At 41.6% G+C, this 19737-nt stretch overlaps 1 protein-coding gene and 1 pseudogene across 2 annotated transcripts in view; one reads left to right on the top strand and one right to left on the bottom strand.

The window, feature by feature from the left end:
• Positions 1-12286: 12286 nt before the first annotated feature.
• Positions 12287-19737, top strand: part of NEIL2 (nei like DNA glycosylase 2) — a 41489-nt gene continuing 34038 nt past the window's right edge. The window contains exons 1-2 of one of the 2 annotated variants that reach the window (XM_077152976.1): positions 12287-12401; positions 14444-14583. In XM_077152976.1, the coding sequence (XP_077009091.1) occupies positions 14446-14583 (138 nt within the window). In that variant the 5' untranslated portion in view covers positions 12287-12401; positions 14444-14445. Of the gene's footprint in view, positions 12402-14443; positions 14584-14859; positions 15310-19737 lie in introns of those variants that run through there. The other variant, XM_077152975.1, reaches the window with a different exon arrangement.
• On the bottom strand, positions 15943-16614 carry LOC143676707 (heterogeneous nuclear ribonucleoprotein H2-like; annotated as a pseudogene).

Here is a 19737-nt window from a genome sequence, read left to right on the forward strand (position 1 = left end):
AGCTTGATTCAGACTCCTTGCTCACCAGACTCGGTCCCCCAAATCAAAACTATCTTCAGAGGAGGTTGATTTGCTACCAATCAGGAGGATATTATGAAAGATGCAATCCCCAGAGAGGTATTCCAAGATGGTTGGGAGGCGGCTGGGGAACTGGAGGGCGTAGGAGAAATGACTGTCATTAGACTAAATGTCTTTCCAATATGGTGAGTGAAGAGCCAACATGTCTTATGTTAAGAAACCACACACACACACTACCTTGTGGTCCCACCTATGGCTATGACAACCTTTTTTTTTTTTTCCACAATCAAACAGTCACACTGTGAAAGCTATATCATTATACAATCATCTTCAAGAAACATGGCTACTAGAACACAGCTCCACATTTTCAGGCAGTTCCCTCCATCCTCTCCATTACATCTTGACTAACAAGGTGATATCTACTTAATGCGTAAGAATAACCTCCAGGATAACCTCTCCACTCTGTTTGAAATCTCTCAGCCATTGACACTTTATTTTGTCTCATTTCACTCTTCCCCCTTTTGGTCAAGAAGGTTTTCTCAATCCCCTGATGCTAAATCTCAGCTTATTCTAGGGTTTTTCTCAATTCCTTGATGCTGAGTCTCAGCTCATTCTAGGGTTTTTCTCAACCCCTTGATGCTGAGTCTCAGCTCATTCTAGGATTTCTGTCCCACGTTGCCAGGAAGGTCCACACTCCTGGGAGTCATGTCCCATGTAGACAGGGGGAGGGTGGTGAGTTTGCTTGTTGTGTTGGCTGAAGAGCGAGGCCACATCTGAGTAAGAAAAGAGGTTCTCTTGGGGGTGACTCTTAGGCCTAATTTTAAGTAGGCTTGACCTATCCTTTGTGGGGTTAAGCCCCAAGATTGGGGGCTCAGCCTATAGCCTTGACTGTCCGCACTGCTTGTGAGAATATCAAGAATTCAACTTGGGGAAGTTGAATTTTCCCCCTTTCTTACCATTCCCCAAAGGGGACTTTGCAAATACTTTTTTATTTACTGTTCAAATCACTCTGGGATTTATCGAGGCATCACTCTGAACAAACCAACAAAATCTCATGTCCTACTCAAGGTTCCATGTACTTATGGTGTTCAATTAAGCTGTCTATATAAGTTATATTAGGAAATGCACTAGTCAAAATATAAATTTTGTACCAAATAGACATTTTTTTTGTTTTAGTTTCACACATAAGGTAAAATTTTAAAATATTAATCACCATCAATTTTCAGCACCCTGCATTAATGACATTCCTTTGTTCTTCCTCATGCGAAAACATTTTTTTATTAATTAAAAAAAATTAACACAACATTTAGAAATCATTCCATTCTACATATGCAATCAGTAATTCTTAATATCATCACATAGATGTATGATCATCATTTCTTAGTACATTTGCATCGATTTAGAAAAAGAAATAGCAAGACAACAGAAAAAGAAAAAATGATAATATAAAGAAAAAAATAAAAATAAAGAATACAAAAAATATATATAAAAAACAAACGAACAAACAAAAAAAAACTATAGCTCAGATGCAGCTTCATTCAGTGTTTTAACATAATTACATTACAATTAGGTAGTATTGTGCTGTCCATTTTTGAGTTTTTGTATCTAGTCCTGTTACACAGTCTGTATCCCTTCAGCTCCAATTACCCATTATCTTACCCTGTTTCTAACTCCTGATGGTCTCTGTTACCAATGACATATTCCAAGTTTATTCTCTAATGTCGGTTCACATCAGTGGGACCACACAGTATTTGTCCTTTAGTTTTTGGCTAGTCTCACTCAGCATAATGTTCTCTAGGTCCATCCATGTTATTACATGCTTCATAAGTTTATTCTGTCTTAAAGCTGCATAATATTCCATTGTATGTATATACCACAGTTTGTTTAGCCACTCCTCTGTTGATGGACATTTTGGCTGTTTCCATCTCTTTGCAATTGTAAATAATGCTGCTATAAACATTGGTGTGCAAATGTCCATTTGTGTCTTTTTAAATTTTTAAAACATTTAAAATTTGTTAAATTTTAAAAACATTTTTAAAATTTGTACATTTAGTATGACAATCTTTTAAAGCACAAAGTCATTAACAGCTGTTATTCCATAACAGCATATATGTGCATCATCCATAACTTAAAAGACCATCCTCTCAAAGTTTCAAGGTTTATCTTGGGAAGCAAAATCCCCAGGAACACCTGCCATTCTTTGGTCCATCTTCCCCTTGCTACTGTGGCTTTCATTTTGGTTACTGAAGCTTTTATCCCTTAGTCTCCAGGGCTGTGGTGCTGCCTTATAAAACTCTGGCTCCAGTATGATCCAAATCTCCCCTATTTTGTATTTCCCTTCCAGATAGCTGAGGCAGTGGAATTCCAAAAGACCATTAAATAACATGGGAGAACAAACGAATAATCAAAACAAATATCACATTACAACAGTTGTAGTTTTCCCGAATCCAGTTGTTTCTCTCCTGGTTTGAGTTTTGCTAGCTCACTCCTCTAACTGAAACCTGGAAAACTGTGGGTGATTATACAGATGTGCTGTGGGTTAAGAATGCAGTGGAATCAGAAAAAACTTGCTAGATAGACAGGCTAGGGCCCAAGTCGTGGAAGTGACTGCAGGCCCTTCACATAAAGTCAAATTTCTCTCTTCCCAAGCAAAGAATAATAAATGAGACCCCCCCCCCCCCACATAGACACACCCACATACCACATCTCACTCACATTTCCCCACACACCCCACAAATATACCCACACCCATGCACACACCACACACGCTCTCCATCCCCTCCGCTCTGCTCCATTCTGCCCTGGGGTTTGCCTTCTATCTTAAAGCTGAGGTAGGCATTTGTTCTAGTTTTCAAGCTGCTGGAATACAATATACCAGAAATGGAATGGCTTTTAAAAGGGGAATTTAATAAGTTACAAGTTTACAGTTCTAAGGCTGTGAAAAATGTCCAAATGAAAGCAAGGATACAGAAATGTCCAATATAAGGCATTCAGGGAGAGATACCTTGGTTCCAGGAGGCCAATGAAGTTCAGGGTCTCTCTCTCAATTGGAAAGGCACATGGCGAACATGATGAGGTCTCCTAGCTTTTGCTCCAGGCTTCTTGTTTCACGAAGCTCCCCTGCGGGATGTATTCCGTCTTCATCTCCAAAGGTGTCTGACTGCGCGGGCTCTGTCTCTCTCGGTATCTCTTTTCATTCTAAAAAGGGACTCTCTCCAAAATGTTTCCTTTTTTAAAGGATCCCAGTTAACTAATCAAGACCCATGTGGAATGGGTGGAGTCATATCTCCCTCTATTCAAAAGTTAATACCGGGCAGACCACAGTGGCTCAGTGGCAGCGTTCTCACCTGCCATGCCGGAGACCTGGGTTCGATTCCTGGTGCCTGCCCATGCAAAAAAAAAAGAAAAAGTTAATACCCACAATTGGGCCAGTCAAATCTCCATGGAAACAATCCAATTAAGTTTCCAACCTATAGTACTGAATAGGGATTAAAAGAAACGTTGCTTCTGTGATACAGGATTAGTATTAAACGTGGCTTTTCTACGGTACATAATTCCTTTCAAACCAGCACAGCATTCTTCATCTGAGAAAGAACATACGTCCCCTACAATAGGTTCTTAATGGGTACACCTGCAGTTCTAATTACTTGCAGAGGCACCGGGGTTGTTGCAATTTCCTAATCAGTGAATCTGATTGCAAGGAGTTCATTCAGAAGCAATGCAATACTGGTGGGCTACTCTCATATACAGAGATACTGTAAGTCTCTTGTGTTGCCTTTTCTTTAAGATAGACTTGCTCAAATGAAATGGGTTTTGATTAAAGATGTAACATATCTGAGAGTTATCATTCCTCTGGTCCCTTTCCTTTAGTAGCCAAGAAAATAAAATTTTAAAATATCCATTATTTCTTTAATTTGATTATCTGAGACTTTTTACTATTCAGAATTTTATTTTTAAGCATTATATACATTTACAATATACATATGACATTTTATGTACATGAATGTACACAGATTAGGCAGCTCTTTAAGGATAACATAAAGCACCTACTAGAAAATTATTTACTATAAGAGTAGCATGAAAATAACAGATCTAGTTAGGACACCATAATTAACTATATGTGGGTATACAGAATAGGCACAGGTTTTCATAACCAAGAACAAGGTCCTTGACCTCTCCTACCTCCAACCATCTCTTTCCAGGTGATCACTCTAGGACAGCCCTTGAGTTCCTCAAGGACAGCGTTTTAGGGTGCTGGATCCAAGACAGTGACAAAGAGAAGAAAGAGCAACTCTTGGGCACTTGAGTGGTTGGCAAAGCCTACAGCAAGCCCAAAACATCTTTCTCCCTGCAGGAGGGAGATGGTCTGATCCTTACAAAATGATGAACTGCCTGCTGTCATCTTGGTCATCATTTTCTCTGCAGAGAATTCAATCCCTTTGCCTCATAAGAATATCAGAAAGATCCTGGAATGTAAAGATTCCAGCTTTACATTCTTTTCATTGGCAAGATGGAGAGGACAGGCGAAGGCCAGAAGTATAGAGAGGTTCTGAGCCGTGAGGGGCAGCAGGTTTGTCTGCAGGTCCTTGGCAAGCCCAATGAGCTGCTACACCTCGGCCAGCTCCCCGGAACCCCCTTCCTTTTCCGTCTCACTATGATGTGCCTCTCCCTCTGCCTGTTTCTCAGGGAATGCTGTCAGCAGACTTCAGCTTCTTCATGTCCATCTTTTTGGCAGTCTTGGTGTTCTAGTTTGCTAGCTGCCAGAATGCAATATACCAGAAACAGAATGGCTTTTAAAAGGGGGAATTTAATGAGTTGCTAGTTTACAGTTCTAAGGCCGAGAAAATGTCCCAATTAAAACAAGTCTAAAGAAATGTCCAATCAAAGGCATCCAGGGAAAGATACCTTGGTTCAAGAAGGCCAATGAAGTTCGGGGTTTCTCTCTCAAGTTGAAAAGGCACATGGCGAACACAGTCAGGGCTTCTCTCTCAGCTGGAAGGGCACATGGTGAATACGGCATTGTCATCTGCTAGTTTTCTCTCCTGGCTTCTGGTTTCATGAAGCTCCCCAGGAAGCATTTTCCTTCTTCATCTCCAAAGGTTGCTGGCTCATGGACTCTCTGCATCTCATGGCTACATCGTACTGCTCTCTCTGAGTCTCTCATTCTCCAAAATATTTCCTCTTTTATAGGACTCCAATAAACCAATCAAGACCCACCCAAACGGGTGGAGACATGTCATCACCTAATCCAATTTAACAACCACTCTTGACTAAATCACATCATCCAGGGAGATGATCCAATCACAGTTTCAGGCATACAGTATTGAACAGGGATTATTCTACCTTTACAAAATGATATTTTGATTAAAACATGGCTTTTCTAGGGGGCATACTTCCTTTCAAACCAGCACACTTGGTATAATGAATTTCAATATCATTTACTGGAATGCTAGTGTAAAAGAGATAAGTGAACCAAATGTGTAAGAAAGCAGCAAGCCTGCCACTGGGCCGGGAACAGATGTTTAAGAAACTGAATGTGGCCGAGACTCCGAAGCAAATATCTGGTTTTACCCTGTTAGCATAAACTCGTTTCTCTGTCTACAGCGTTCACTCACAAACTTGACTTGTGGGATGGGTTCTGCCCTTAGTCATATGGTTTATCAGGGTGTTTGAAGAAATGGCCAGTTCCGCACAAACCTAATTAGCATCAGTTTATTTCCTACAGCCTCCTCTAAAACAGCCATTCGGAGAACAACAGGTTAAAATTGAGAAGGAAAAAGAAAATTAAGCACAAATTGGTGTGATGGTCTTACAGGTGGCAAATAAAATAAATCTTAGGCAAATGATGGGCTTCTGGGCTGCTTCATCCTTCCTATCTGAGACTTATGAGCGGATAGAGGACGGAGGTGGTAAGAAAAGACTGGAATAACAGAACCCTCAATAGGCCTGAGACCAAAACTCTCTGCTGAGCAAAGCCATAGGTAATGCCTTAATATTTGTGGTTGTCAATGAAAACGAGCTGCTGTAATATACAAAGAATTCCTCATGGATTGCTGAAGTAGTTTAGGCTGGAAATGCTTTCAGAAAGCTGATTCAGTTATTCCTAAGTCTCTGTGACATCCTCAACAGTAGTTTATCCTACATCTTTCCTTAGAGATTTCCTTGAAGTGGTTTCCAACCTTTTCACAGTCCAAATCGCCTCTATCCGCCTGCTCACCATAGTTCCCATTGATTAAAATAGTTTTATATAATTTCATGACAATCAGTTTTCATAAATCAAAAACAACTTTATGTTAATTATACCTCGATTTAAAAAAGAACAAAAAACATAACTGTTAATCTCAACAATCAAGTAGCAAATAGTTAATATACTGACCTGATTTATTTTCTACCTAAGCCAAAGACATTTGATTTAGTTTATGAATAACTGGTAGATGGTTCTTAGGGGATTTCTTACTATTTAAAAGTGGTTCACACACTGATTGTATATTTTTTATCATTATATGGTATGTGAATATATCTCAATAAAACTGCATTAAAAATGCCAACTCTTCCATGAGGAATATAACTTGATAAATTTTTTTATTTAAAAATATTTTTATTGAGAAATATTCACAGACATACAGTCCATCCAAAGCATGCAATCAAAATGCTCAAAATATCATCACATATTTGTCTTTCCATTACCATGATCATTTTTAGAGTATTTGTATCACTCCAGAAAAAGAAATTTAAAAAAAAGAAAAAACTCATACATCTCATACCCCTAGTGTTACTCCCTCTTTTTGACTACTAGTATTTCAATATACCCAAATTTTTACCCTTTAATCTTTCCGTTATATATTCATTTTTAACCTTATTTTTTTACTCATCTGTCCACACTCTGGACAAAAGGAGTATCAGACATTAGGTTTTCACAATCACAGAGTCACATAGTAAAAGCTGTTTAGGTATGCAATCATATTCAAGAAGCAAAGCTACTGGAACACAGTTCAAGAGTTTCAGGTACTACCCTCTAGCCACTCCATTATTCCATAAACTAAAAAGGGATATCTATCAAATGCATAAGAATAATCACCAGGAGAAGCCCTCAACTCTGAAATCTCTCAGCCACTGAAGTGTATTTTGTCTTATTTCTCTCTTCCTGCTTTTAGTCAAGAAGCCTTTCTCAATCCCATGATGCCAGGTCCTGGCTCATCCCCAGAGTCCTGTTCCACATTGGCAGACAGATTTACACCCCTGGGAGTCATGTCCTATGTAGGGAAGAGGGCAGTGAGTTCACCTGCCAAGATGGCTTACAGAGAGTTCATGTCTGAGTAACAAAAGAGGTTCTCTGGGGATGAGTCTTAGGTGTAATCAAAAATAGGCTGAGCTTCTCCTTTGCAGGAGTTTCTTAGGAGTGAACCCCAAGATTGAGGGGTCAGCCTATTGCACTGGTTGTTTTCACGGCTTGCAAGTATATCTGTTATTCCCCAGATGGAGAAGTTTGATATTTCCTCCTTTCTCCCCAGTACCTCAGGAGGACTTTGCAAATACTTTTTTATTCTCTGCCCAAATTACTCTGGGATATAACACGGCATCACATTAACCTGGACAAACCAACAAATCTCACGCCATATTCAAGATTTAATGTAATTATGGTGTTTAAATAAACTGACTATACAAGTTAAGTTAGATAATGTGCTATGCAAAATATAAATTTTGCACCAAATAAATATCTCTTCCTTTGGTCTCACCCAGAAGGTGAAAATTTAAAATATGGACCATATCATCCTTTAGCTTGTATTCTGATTTATCTTAATCCTATCTGGATCAGTTTTATCCACATCTCTAGTCTAAGTCTGGTCACTTTTTCAATTTTTTAAACAGTTGCTATATGTAGTAATGCTGACATTCATAACTTTGGTGCTTTAAATCTGAAAACTCAATAAATCTTTAGGTGTCAATATAATATCTTTTTTTTAAGAATAGAATTTTGGCCTAATAAAGCTGAGTAGGAATAATTTTAAAATGTCTTCTAAATAATTTTAAAATAATTTTAAAAGTAAGACTGTTTCACATTTGGTTTATGTGATGACACAGGTTAGGCAAAATAATTCATTTTACTTCATGCAAAATAAACATACATATATTTTAAAACTTAAAAAAAAAAGTGGTTTCCAGGTACCTAATGAGTGAATCCCTGGGGTCCTAAGGGCTCCAGGAGGGGACCAGTGCTAATCACATACTCTTCCTGGGGTGTATTTTGTATCCGTTCGTGTTCCTGCTTTCTCAAACATGTAGGGGAGGGACCCACCAGAAAGAGCAAAAAAGCCCCTGGAAATTCTGAAAACTCTCTTATAATTTGGGTGAGGCCATGGTCTGGCTGTGCAATTTGGAGCATTTCACCATCAGCTCTCCACCCCAGCACCCTCGTCTAGAAGACGTTATGGGCAAGGGGATGGTTAAGGTCCTTTTGAGTTTTAAGCAGCCCATGAGAGCTGAAATCTGGAAGTGCCTGCTATTATATATGGGTACAATTCACTTTTCCTTTTTCATACTCTGTCCTCCTATGAGGATGGTCAGGAAAAAGACATAAATTAATCCCCAAAGTCACACTAAATCGTATCTATCATCCAGGGTTAGGACCAGCAGCCTATAGAATCAAAAGTGGGAGGAAAGTGATTCACTGTTCTCTCTGTCTCACACGGTCTTGTTGGTAAGGATGAAGCCTCACGGCCCAAGGACTTGAAAATACTCTTTCAGGAGGCTCCATGTTGATACTCTCCAAATGGAAAATGGTACATTTATTGTGGCCCAAGTAATTAGGTTAAGAAATATTTCAAAGACTATACATCCAAATGAGCCCTGTCCCTTAAAATATCCACCTTGGAAAGTGAACTTATTCCAATGTGGCCAATGCAAAAAAATACATATTGCAACGCCCTTTAGATGTTATCCAGAACCTAATATATAGCCTATGGAAACAAGGCTTATTGTTTCTTAGCTACACTTAAGTTTGGGGCACCTAACAGAGTTACATCATTACAATCTTTGTCATCAGTCTTTGATCCTAAATGTCCCTTCCAGGAAAAGAAATTTGCCATTAGTGAGGAGCTATGAAGAATGGCCAATAGGCTCTAAAAGCTAATTCCAGCAAAGGCAACCTTCTACGGAAGAGAATAGCATGCAACGCTTTAAGATCTAGTGTCATTTCTTAAAATGATCAGATGACATTTGATGTGTTGCAGAGATTTGAGAGGTGCTGCAGGGTTTTGAACTGAAACACCTCTGAGGTTTGCTTGCTGTAGGGTTGCTGCTCCAAAACACTGGAGGCTAGAGGAAATATTTTTTTTCTTTTTTTCACATGTGAAAAATAACATATATTCAAAAACGCAATAAATTTCAAAGCACATTGCAACAATTAGTTGTAGAACAGATTTCAGAATTTGGTATGGGTTACAATTCCACAATTTTAGGTTTTTACCTCCAGATGTTCCCCAAATATTTTTAAAGCAAAGTTTCCTTACAGTAAAAAATCAAATACTAACATTCAGATAATATAAAACAATAAGTGTAAATCTCACCTTTTAAAAACGTTATGAGAATTTCTTGGCAATCTCCGTTTCTTTCTCACAATTACTTCATTAGGCCTGGAGTTAAGCAAAGTCAAGGAAAAGGCTTGCCTTTTTCTGAACCACCCAAAGTTCTATTCAGCAACAAATCAACTTTTTTCTAGACAACAGTGTGACTTTTATAAGGCAACATTTATTAAACACATTCTGTGTGATGGTATCTTGAGATAATATATAGCTAACTTTCTCTATTAGTCAGGGTTCTACAGAGAAAGAGAATAGATAGGTAGGTAGGTAGATAATGAATAGATAGATATTGGTTTACTATGAGGAATTGGTTCATGCAACCTTGGACTTGACAAGTTCAAATTCCCTAAGACAGGCTCCAAGCTAGAAACTTCAAAAAAACCTATTCTGAAGTTTGCGAAGTCTAAATGCTGTAGGCTGGGCCTCAGTCTGGGAACTCCAGTAAAAGTAACTCTGAAATCCGGCAAGTCCACCTTCCTCAGGGAACGTTGGCTGACTGAAGTTGAGGCAGAAATTCTTCTTTCCGATTCTGAAATTCTGAGCTCTGGATTTTAAGACTTCCAGTGATAAAATGAGGAGACTCCCCACATCACTGAGGGTAATTTTCTTTGCTAATTGTACATGCAATCAGCCACAGATGCAATCAACTAATTACAAATGCAAATCCATTGATGAAATACTCTCACAGTAACAGAGAGGCCCATGCTTGATTGGCCAAACAACTGTGTACTATGGTTAAGACCTAGCCAAGCTGATACATGAAGTGAATATCCCACTTTTATTAACACCTTATTATGCACCAAGCACTCTGTGTTACTATTATTCCCATTTTTATTTTTTTTAATTTTTTATTGTATAATATAACATATATACAAAGTAAAGAAAGTAAAAAGCAATAGTTTTCAAAACACTCTTCAACAAGTAGTTACAGGGCAGATTCCAGAGTTTGTCATGGGCTACCATATGATCCTCTCAGATTTTTCCTTCTAGCTGCTCCAGAATATAGGAGACTAGAAGGAATGAATATATTTTTTTATTAATTAAAAAAAATTTAACAACAAATGAACAAAACATTCTTAACATATGATCATTCCGTTCTACATATATAACCAGTAATTCACAATATCATCACATAGTTGCATATTCATCCTCATGATCATTTCTTAGAACATTTGCATCAATTCAGAAAAAGAAATAAAAAGACAACAGAAAAAGAAATAAAACGAAAACAGAGAAAAAAAGATTATACATACCATACCCCTTACCCCTCCCTTTCATTGATCCCTAGCATTTCAAACTAAATTTATTTTAACATTTGTTCCCCCTATTATTTATTTTTATTCCATACGTTCTACTCATCTGTTGACAAGGTAGATAAAAGGAGCATCAGACACAAGGTTTTCACAATCACACAGTCACATTGTGAAAGCTATATGGTTATACAATCATCTTCAAGAAACATGGCTACAGGAACACAGCTCTACATTTTCAGGCAGTTCCCTCCAGCCTCTCCACTAAGTCTTGAATAACAAGGTGATATCTACTTAATGCATAAGAATAACCTCCAGGATAACCTCTCCACTCTATTTGGAATCTCTCAACCATTGACACTTTGTCTCATTCCCATTTTTAAATGGAAAAGCTGATTCTTGTGTTAAATAACTTGCCCAAGATAATACATCCCTCACATAACGGAACCAGAACACAAATGAGTCATTCAGTCTACAAAAATTTATTGAGCATCTACTAAATACCAGTCAGTGTTCTAGGTGTTGGGAATATGTGGAAAACAAGATTCCTGCTGTCCTGGTATTTATATTCTAGTAGGAAGAGATGGAAAATGAATATGTAAAACAAACATAATTTCATGTAGTGATCAGTGCTGGGAGGAAAAATAAAGCAGGGTATGGTATAGGAGTTGGTAGGACTGTTTTAGAAAGAATGGTAAAGGAGGGTTTATCTTCAGACCTTTGCAAAGACACAAAAACAAGAGGAAACAATTAGAAGATGGGGAGGAACTATGTGCTAGAGCAAAGAGCAAATGCCAAGGCCCCGAGGCATATTGAACCAGATATTGTCCAAGAACAAAAGAGGCAAATATGGCTGAGGAAGGGGAGAGGGAGTAGTAGCTGAATTGAGAGGGCTATGCTCTGACCTTTGATGTTTAATGCGTGATGCGACTCCAGGAAGATTGAGGGAGGGGCTGGTGACATGACCTGATTAGCCTTTTAAAGGATCAATAGGACAGTCAGTAGGTGGCCAGTGAAAGGAAAGGGCCGTTTGGGAACCTGTGGCAATAATGGGCAGGTAGAGGGGATGGTGAGGCAGTAGGGCGGTGGCAGTGGAAATGGTGAGAAATGTTGTTCGCTTTGGGTATATACCCTTTCAAAGGTAGATCGGGACCTGCTTCCAGGTTTTTCTTTCGAGCAACTAAAGGCACACAGAGAGGCACAGGAAAGATTAATTAGAAGAGGGAAGAAGGATAGCTGAGGCTACTGCGATCCGGCGGGGAGAGGCCTGGAACCTCGGCCCCAGGGGTGGAGAGCTCCACCCTGCCGCCTTAGCGTCTGTACCTCCGCTAGCCTCTCATTCCCTCCTTCCACGCGCCTTTGCCTTCTCTCCGCCGCGTCCTCAGCGGCAGTCAGTTTCTCTCCACCTTTCTCCCGCTCCCCGGACCCCTCGCTTCCTTCCGAGTCTCCGCCAGGCCTCGGCCTTCAGCGCCCGCCCCCGGGGCGGAGCCGGGCTCACGACGCGGCCGCCGATCCTCGCCCCAGCCCGGCGCGGTTCGCAGTCCCGGAGCCGGTGAGTCGGGCTGGCCGCCCCCCGCGCCCCTGCCGTAGCCGGAGCCGCGGCGCGCTCCCCGGGACCCGCAGTCTTCCCCGGGGCCCACGGCCCCCCGCGAGGGCAGGGGAGGGTCGTGCGGGCTGCCCCGGCCCCTGAGGCCTGCGTGGTGCCCCGGGCGCCCGGTGCGGCCCCGGCGAGGGGTCTCTCGCCTTCTCAACGCGGGGCTTTCCCACTCCCCGCCGCAGCCTGCCAACTTGGAAAGCTGCACATTGGTCATCGCAGGGTTTTTTTTTTTTTTCAGCGTGAAAAGTCAATCACGGAAAAATTTAAGACGGTCCCTTAAGGACACCCGCATCCTTGGTCGATTTCTTTTTGTCTTTCTGTTTCCCACTGCCTCCCAGCACTTCACCCCGAGAGGCTCCCCCAGGGACCTCAGCCGGTCTCTGCGACCTCCCCACCCCCCTCCTCCCCATCCCCTCTCCCTCCCACAGAGTTGGGAAGAGCAGTCGTTTTAGTGTTTTCCTCCTCCCGTTATTTTCCTTGGCAAAGAGAGCGCCCGGTGACCACCCTCTACTCTCCTGCTTTCAGCATCGTCCGCAGGCAGGTCCATTGACCAGCAGCACGCTGGGGCGATGGGCCGGAGGGTGGTCACGGTTTCCCCATCAAGTTTACAAGGCCTCTCCTGGTCCTAATCTTTTAAGCCTATTGTAAAGGCCCAGTTTTCTTTTTTCATAAATAAACCTAAAAGAAACGTGCCCGTGTGCCTCTAGAGAGCTTAAAGATTAGATGCAGTTCAGAGGGAGGCTTTTCCAGAAGCTTCTTCCGCGGGAGCTGATCCCCAGAGGGCCCAGAGAACTGATTCAGTTCGGCAGTGGGCGCTGCAGGTGCCTTCCAGCCAGCAGTTGTATCAGGATGCCCTCTAGAATGCCTTGAAGGTCTGGCTAGGGAAAATTATACGGTATTTCACGAATCTGAGGCACTCTTTCATTTAAATTACAATCATTAAATATGCCAATAAGAAAGAAAAAGTGCTGCTAATTAAGCTATGAGAAGAGGCAACTCAGTGTCAGAGATTTTTAAAATGTGTTTTGGAGCACTGTTGAAATTTGATAGCTACCACCATGCCAGGTACTTATTTAGTTTACAACAGTAGCTGTAGTGAGTCCTGTGCTGAAATGGGTGATTTAGTAAGGTACCCAGGGTAAGTAGCCAGAGTGGAATACCCACCCAGGTCTCCCTGACTCCAGGGTTCATACCCCTTATGGATGGAAAAGCTGGAGTGAAGACCTTTTAGACTCAACATCTGAATGCCCCATTTGGTCAGCTCAGGGAATTTGGATGATTTGGGGCAGATGAGAGAAGAGAGTCACTGATAACGTGAATCAGGGATAAAAGGGAACTCCAACTGTTTCTCAGTCATTTAGGGATGAGGCTGGACGTGACCTCTCCCTACTCTGAACTGACATAACCTGGGGCCCATACTTGTAGTGACTGAGCTCTTTGTGAATTAAGGTAGCACCCCAGGCGTCCTCTCTCCCCTATACAGGAGTGGTCCTGGGGTGGCAGGGTCTAGCTCTGTGTCTTTGTGTTTTTTACAGCCTTCTCACTTTGATCATCTTTCCTCTAAATGGGGTGGGTTTTTTGGGGTGGGCACAGGGGGCTGGGTAGGCCTGGAGATGTTAGGGGATCAGCAGTCCAGACAAAAAAGTCCAGACAAAAAAGTCACAAGGACTTGGCTATGGTTGAAGTGGAGGGTCCTATTATAGGATGCAAAGCTCATTCTTGGGGCTTAATAAGCATTTGTTAAATGAAGAACTGTAAGAAGGGACTGGAAAGGAAACCATGCCCTAAGGACATCCAGGAAGCTGGCACACACCCTGCCACCACTGTCCTTTATTATCTGACCTCACCTCCCCAGCCAGGCTCCATTTTGATATATATACCATAAAGTTGGTGATAAAAAAAACAGCTGCTTAAAAGCTTGGACCATGGCACCTATCAGAAATGCTAGAGAAAAATGTAACCAGTGACCTCTCTTCCCCCTATTTCTGTCCCCCCAGGAATGCCAGAAGGGCCGTCTGTGAGGAAGTTTCACCGTTTGGTTTCCCCCTTCGTGGGGCAGCAGGTCGTCAAGACAGGGGGCAGCAGCCAGAAGCTATGTCCTGCTGACCTTCAGGCCCTCTGGCTGCAGGACACCCAGGTGAGTGTCTCATCAACTGGCGGGCTGGCTCTATATGTCTCGCAGATGGGCTGAATCCAGCCGCGCATTTGGTAGCTCCCTGGAATTTGTTCCAGGAGGTCTCATGCTGTCACTTCCATGACCCTAGGACAGTTACACTAGGAGCAACTATTATATGAGTTAACGCGGCTCCTCTTCTTTCAGTCTGATGCTTCCCAGCTAGAAGTGGGACACAGTGGCCTGTGGAACCATAAACAGCAAAAAGGTACATGAGCTGGAGATTCTGATTCAGGGGGTCTGGGGTGACTCGGATCACACTAGCTGATTCTGATGTCCACCTTGGTTTGGGAACCACTATTTAATCCCACGAGGCCAGCAGTGAAGTTAAGGATTAAGAGCATAACCTTCAGTTCTGTGTTCACACTGGCTTGTTTTTGCCCAGAGCATAATACAGAATTCTAAGGGCTCACAGAGCTGTTTGTGATCCGACTCCTGCCTCCCTTGCTAGCCTTATTTTTACCCTGCCCCACCTCTTCCAGTCACATTGAACTATCGGGGGCTCCTCTAACAGTCTCAATTGCCATTGGCTTTGACATGCTGCGCCCCTGTTTGGGCAGGATTTCCTTTTTCTCCCTACTCTGCCCCAGCCCTGCCCACTCATTTCATCATGGCATTCCTAGTTTTTCTTTTGAATTCAGCTTAGACACCACCTCCTCTGAGAAGTCTGCCCTGCCTGTTTTGGACTGGGTGAGGGACTCCGCGGGGGGCCTTACCACTGGTTTTGTTCGGCTTGTTGAATGGAAGAGCCAGATAAAATAGGGCAGGGCTGGGTCCTTGTGAGGACTCTGTCCCTAACATTTAACTGTGTGCCTAGCTCTTAGGAGGCACGTGATAAATGCTTGCAGAATAAATAAATGGGCCCTGCTACTTACTAGCGGTGTGATCTTGAGGAATTTATTTAATCTCTTAGTTTTAGTTTCTTCAGCTGTAAAATGGGATGAACCACCTACCTGTTAAGATTGTTGTGTTAAGCTAATTTTATGCCTGATACATAATAGGCACTCGATAAATATTAGTCCTCTTTATTTCATCTTGCCTTGCCCACACATACCCTCTTACTACTGGTTATAAAACCACTCTTAGAACTGGAGGAGATCTTGCAGACCATATATATGTATATTTTTTTAGCATTTTTTATTATGAAATATAAGCAATAAATTTCCAAATACATTTTAAAAAGTAGTTATAGAACAGATTTTAGAGTTTTGAATGGATTACAGTTTCTTGATTTTTCACTGTTTCTTCTAGCTGCTCCAAGACACTGGAGACCAACAGAAATATCAATGTAATGATTCAGCAGTTATACTCATTTGTTAAATCCTATCTTCTGTTATATTCCACCTTCTCCTTAAATAACATATAGGCCCCCGGCCTATCATAGGGACCCAGTCGCTACATAAGCTTTCGGGGGGGATCATAGTGGGTTCGGACTTCAGCTTGGCTACTCATGAAGATTTCAGTGTACCTCTGCCCTGTCCTTTCCTTGTGTTTCTTTAAGGCCTTTTCAGTTATCTCCTGTGAAGCAAACTGCCCAAAAACCTCCCCTGTGCTCCACCCCTGAAAGTCCACTGGCAGTGTCATCCCATTTGGCACAATTTCCAACCCTGAAAAGAACTGAACAGTTTCTTCTTGCTGCAGCCAAACAGGAATCCTCTAACCCGGATGAACCCATCATTGCCAGTATCATTGGACCTGTATGCGTCAACACTCAATCCATTTCAACACTGTTGGGCTTGAACTCTTCAACGTATCTGTGTCCTGTGGTTTCTCTGTCCTTCTTCAAAGCCAATTTCACTTCATCTTCAGATTCAAGTTCAACAAATGCTTCACTGCTTGGTCTGCCTTCTCTATATAGATGAAACGAATACCCGATGTGCCATTTTGGATTTTGCAGTCAGAGAAGAAATGCATCACTTCACTGGCTGAGCAGGACCAGGGTAGGCCCCTGACCTTGACCACGAACCCCTCCCTGCCTTCCATGCTCAGCATCATGATGACTGTTCAGCTCTTGGTGGCAAACTGGGCTTAATGTAATTTCGGTGTGGCTCTAACAATACTGGGTAATTTTCCTCCTTCCCTCAGACAGGTATAGCAAGACAGCAGACAATGACTAGAATTACTTCTGCTCATGTAAACAGTTGATCATGTGAGCCTCATTCTTGTTTTTTAATATAGACATTTTAGGGCAATAAATTTCCCTCTCAGTACTGCCATTGCCACATCCCGTAAGCTTTGATATGTTGTATTCTCATTATTATTCATCTCCAGATATTTGCTGATTTCTCTAACAGTTTCTTCCTTGACTCACTGGTTATTTAAGAGTGTGTTGTTTAATCTCCGTATGTTTGTGGAGGCTCTTCTTCTTTGGTCATTATTAATTTCCAACTTTATTCCATTGTGATCAGAGAAAAAATGCTTTGAAATAATTTCAGTCTTGTTAAATTTATATATTTATGTCCCCGTATATGATCTATCCTGGAGACTATTCCATGTGCACTAGAGAAATCTGTATCCTGGTATTTTGGGATGTAATGATCTAGATATGTCTGTTAGATCTAACTCATTTATCTTTTTGTTTAGCTTCTCTAATTCCTTGTTGATCCTCTGTGTGGTTGTTCTATCTATAGCAGAGAGTGGTGTATTGAAGTCTCCCATGATTACTGTTGTTATGTCTATAACTCCTTTCAGTTTTTCCAATATGTGCCTCATGTACCTTGAAACTCCTTGACTGGGAACATACACATTTATGATTGTTATTTCTTCCTGGTGAATTGTCCCTTTTATTAATATGTAGTATTCTTCTTTGTCTCTTATGATGTCTTTACATTTAAAGTCCATTTTGTCTGATATTAATATAGCTACTCCTGCTTTCTTTTGGTTATAGCTTGTATAGAGGATCCTTTTCTATCCTTTCACTTTGAATCTAACCGTGCCCTTGAGTCTAAGATGTGTTTCTTGTAAACAGAATATAGATGGATTATTTTTTTTTTGATCCATCTGTCAGTCTTTATCTTTTAATTGGTGGGTTTAGTCCATTAACATTCAAAGTAATTACTATAAAAGGAAAAAGGAGTTCTTGATTCTGCCATCTTATCCTTTAGTTTTTACATGTCAGATCTGTATATTATTTTCCTTCTCTCTCTTTTCCTTTAAATTGCCTTTACTCATATTCTTCAATTCTGTGCCCTCTTCCAGACCTCCCTCTCCAGTCTCTTTTTTTTTTATCAGCTGACAGGGCATCCTTTAGTATTTCCTGTAGGCCTGGTCTCTTGACTGGTTCTCTCAATCTTTTTTTTTTTAATCTTTGAAGATTTTAATCTCTCCCTCAATTTTGAAGGCTAACTTGGCTGGATGAAGAATTCTTGGTTGAAAGCCTTTCTCATTCAGGGTCTGAGAAATATAACCACTGCCTTCTTTCTTCCAGGGTGCCTGTTGAGTAGTCTGAAGTCAGTCCCAAGTGTCTTCCCTTGTGTGTAGTAGACTTCTTTTCTCCTGCTGCTTTCAGGACTTTCTGTTTCTCTTCAACACGTGACAGTGTGTTTAGTATGTGTCTTGGAGTGGGCGTGGTCAGATTTATTCTATTTGGAGTTCACTGGTCCTCTTTGATGTGCATATTCGTATCTTTTTATAAGGGTCAGGAAGTTTTCTCCAATGATATCTTCAACTAACTTTCCTAGCCCTTTACTCATTTCTCCTTCTGGGATAGCAGTAATGATTCTTGTGCCTCTTGTTGTCCATCATTTCTCTAAGATCCAGTTACATTTTTTTCCATCTTTCTTGCCATTTGTTCTTTTGTGCGCTCCGGTTCTATTCTATCTTCTAGCTCACTTATTCTTCCTTTTGCTTCTTCAAATCTGCTGTCATGTGTCTCCAGTATATTTTTTATTTGGTCTACTGTATCTTTCATTTCTGTGAGATCTGCCATTTTTCTATTTAACTTCCTACAATTCTTCTTTATACTCTTCTAGTGTCTTCCTGATATTTTTTATTTCTCTATAAATATCCTTGAGTAGTTGTTCCAAATTCTGTGTCCCCTCTGGAATTTTGATTTGGTCGTTTGGCTGGGCCCTTTCTCCTGGGATCTTCATGTGTTCTGTGATTTTCTGTTGTGTTTGGGGCATTTGGTTATCTTGATATAGTTATCATGTAAGTGGATTTCCTTCACTCTTCTAAAGTTTTGTATTAGTTTTTGCTGAATGTTTCCTTTTGCACTTTTCGGGTATTCTCGCATATGACCAGCAGATGGCAAGCTGGAGTCTCTTCCTCCCTCAGCTCTGCCCCTCCTGGCCTGAGGACCTGGAGTCCCGCGTGCTCAGCGCGGGCTGCTTGGGCAGGGGGGCTTCTCTTACAGGGGCAACTGGCTGGTGGGTCTCTGCCAGGGGACTGGGGAGCTGACCGGTGTGTGGGGGGATCAGCTGATTAGCTGAGTGCTGGTGGGCCTGCCAGATGCCGTGACTGTGGTCTTGCTTTTCCTGCACCTCACCGGGTGATCACTGCCCCCACCCCGAGACCTCTCTGCGGTGGACGATCGCAGGTCTCCCAGCTCCCTGCAGGAGCTGTCCACTGCAACCATGTGGGGAGGTTTCCCCAGCCGGCAGCTGTGCAGGCTGGAGCCGAGGAGGGTGGGTTCCCTTCTCTCGCACCCCCTTGGTGTACCGCAGCCTGCCTGTTGGGGATCCTGGTCACCTGTCCCACTTGCTCTTCCCTGATTCTCCTCGCCACAAAAATACTGTCTACAGACTACTCACACCCTGAGACCTGCAGTCCTGGACATTTTCTCCCCGACTCCTAATCTTATTTCACGGAGCAGGAGCAAACTCCACTCTGGTCCGCCGTCATCCCAGAAGCCTCAATTCTATGTAGAGGGCAATGTTTATATGCCACACTAGTTTGGGTCCTGTAGGAGATGTAGGGGTCAAGCCCTATTCCGTATTTAAACTTAAATTTTCCTTTTATTCTAAAATACACAAAATAACCTTTATATAAAAGCTTTATTGGAATATAATTCACATACCATACAATTCACTCATTGTAAGTGTGCAATTTAGTGGACATATGGGTTATTTCTATTTTTCTGGCTGTTATGAATAATGCTGCTATGAATATTTGTATACA

This window comes from Tamandua tetradactyla, chromosome 3 (genome assembly GCF_023851605.1).
Source record: "Tamandua tetradactyla isolate mTamTet1 chromosome 3, mTamTet1.pri, whole genome shotgun sequence".
In the NCBI taxonomy this organism is placed as follows: domain Eukaryota; kingdom Metazoa; phylum Chordata; class Mammalia; order Pilosa; family Myrmecophagidae; genus Tamandua; species Tamandua tetradactyla.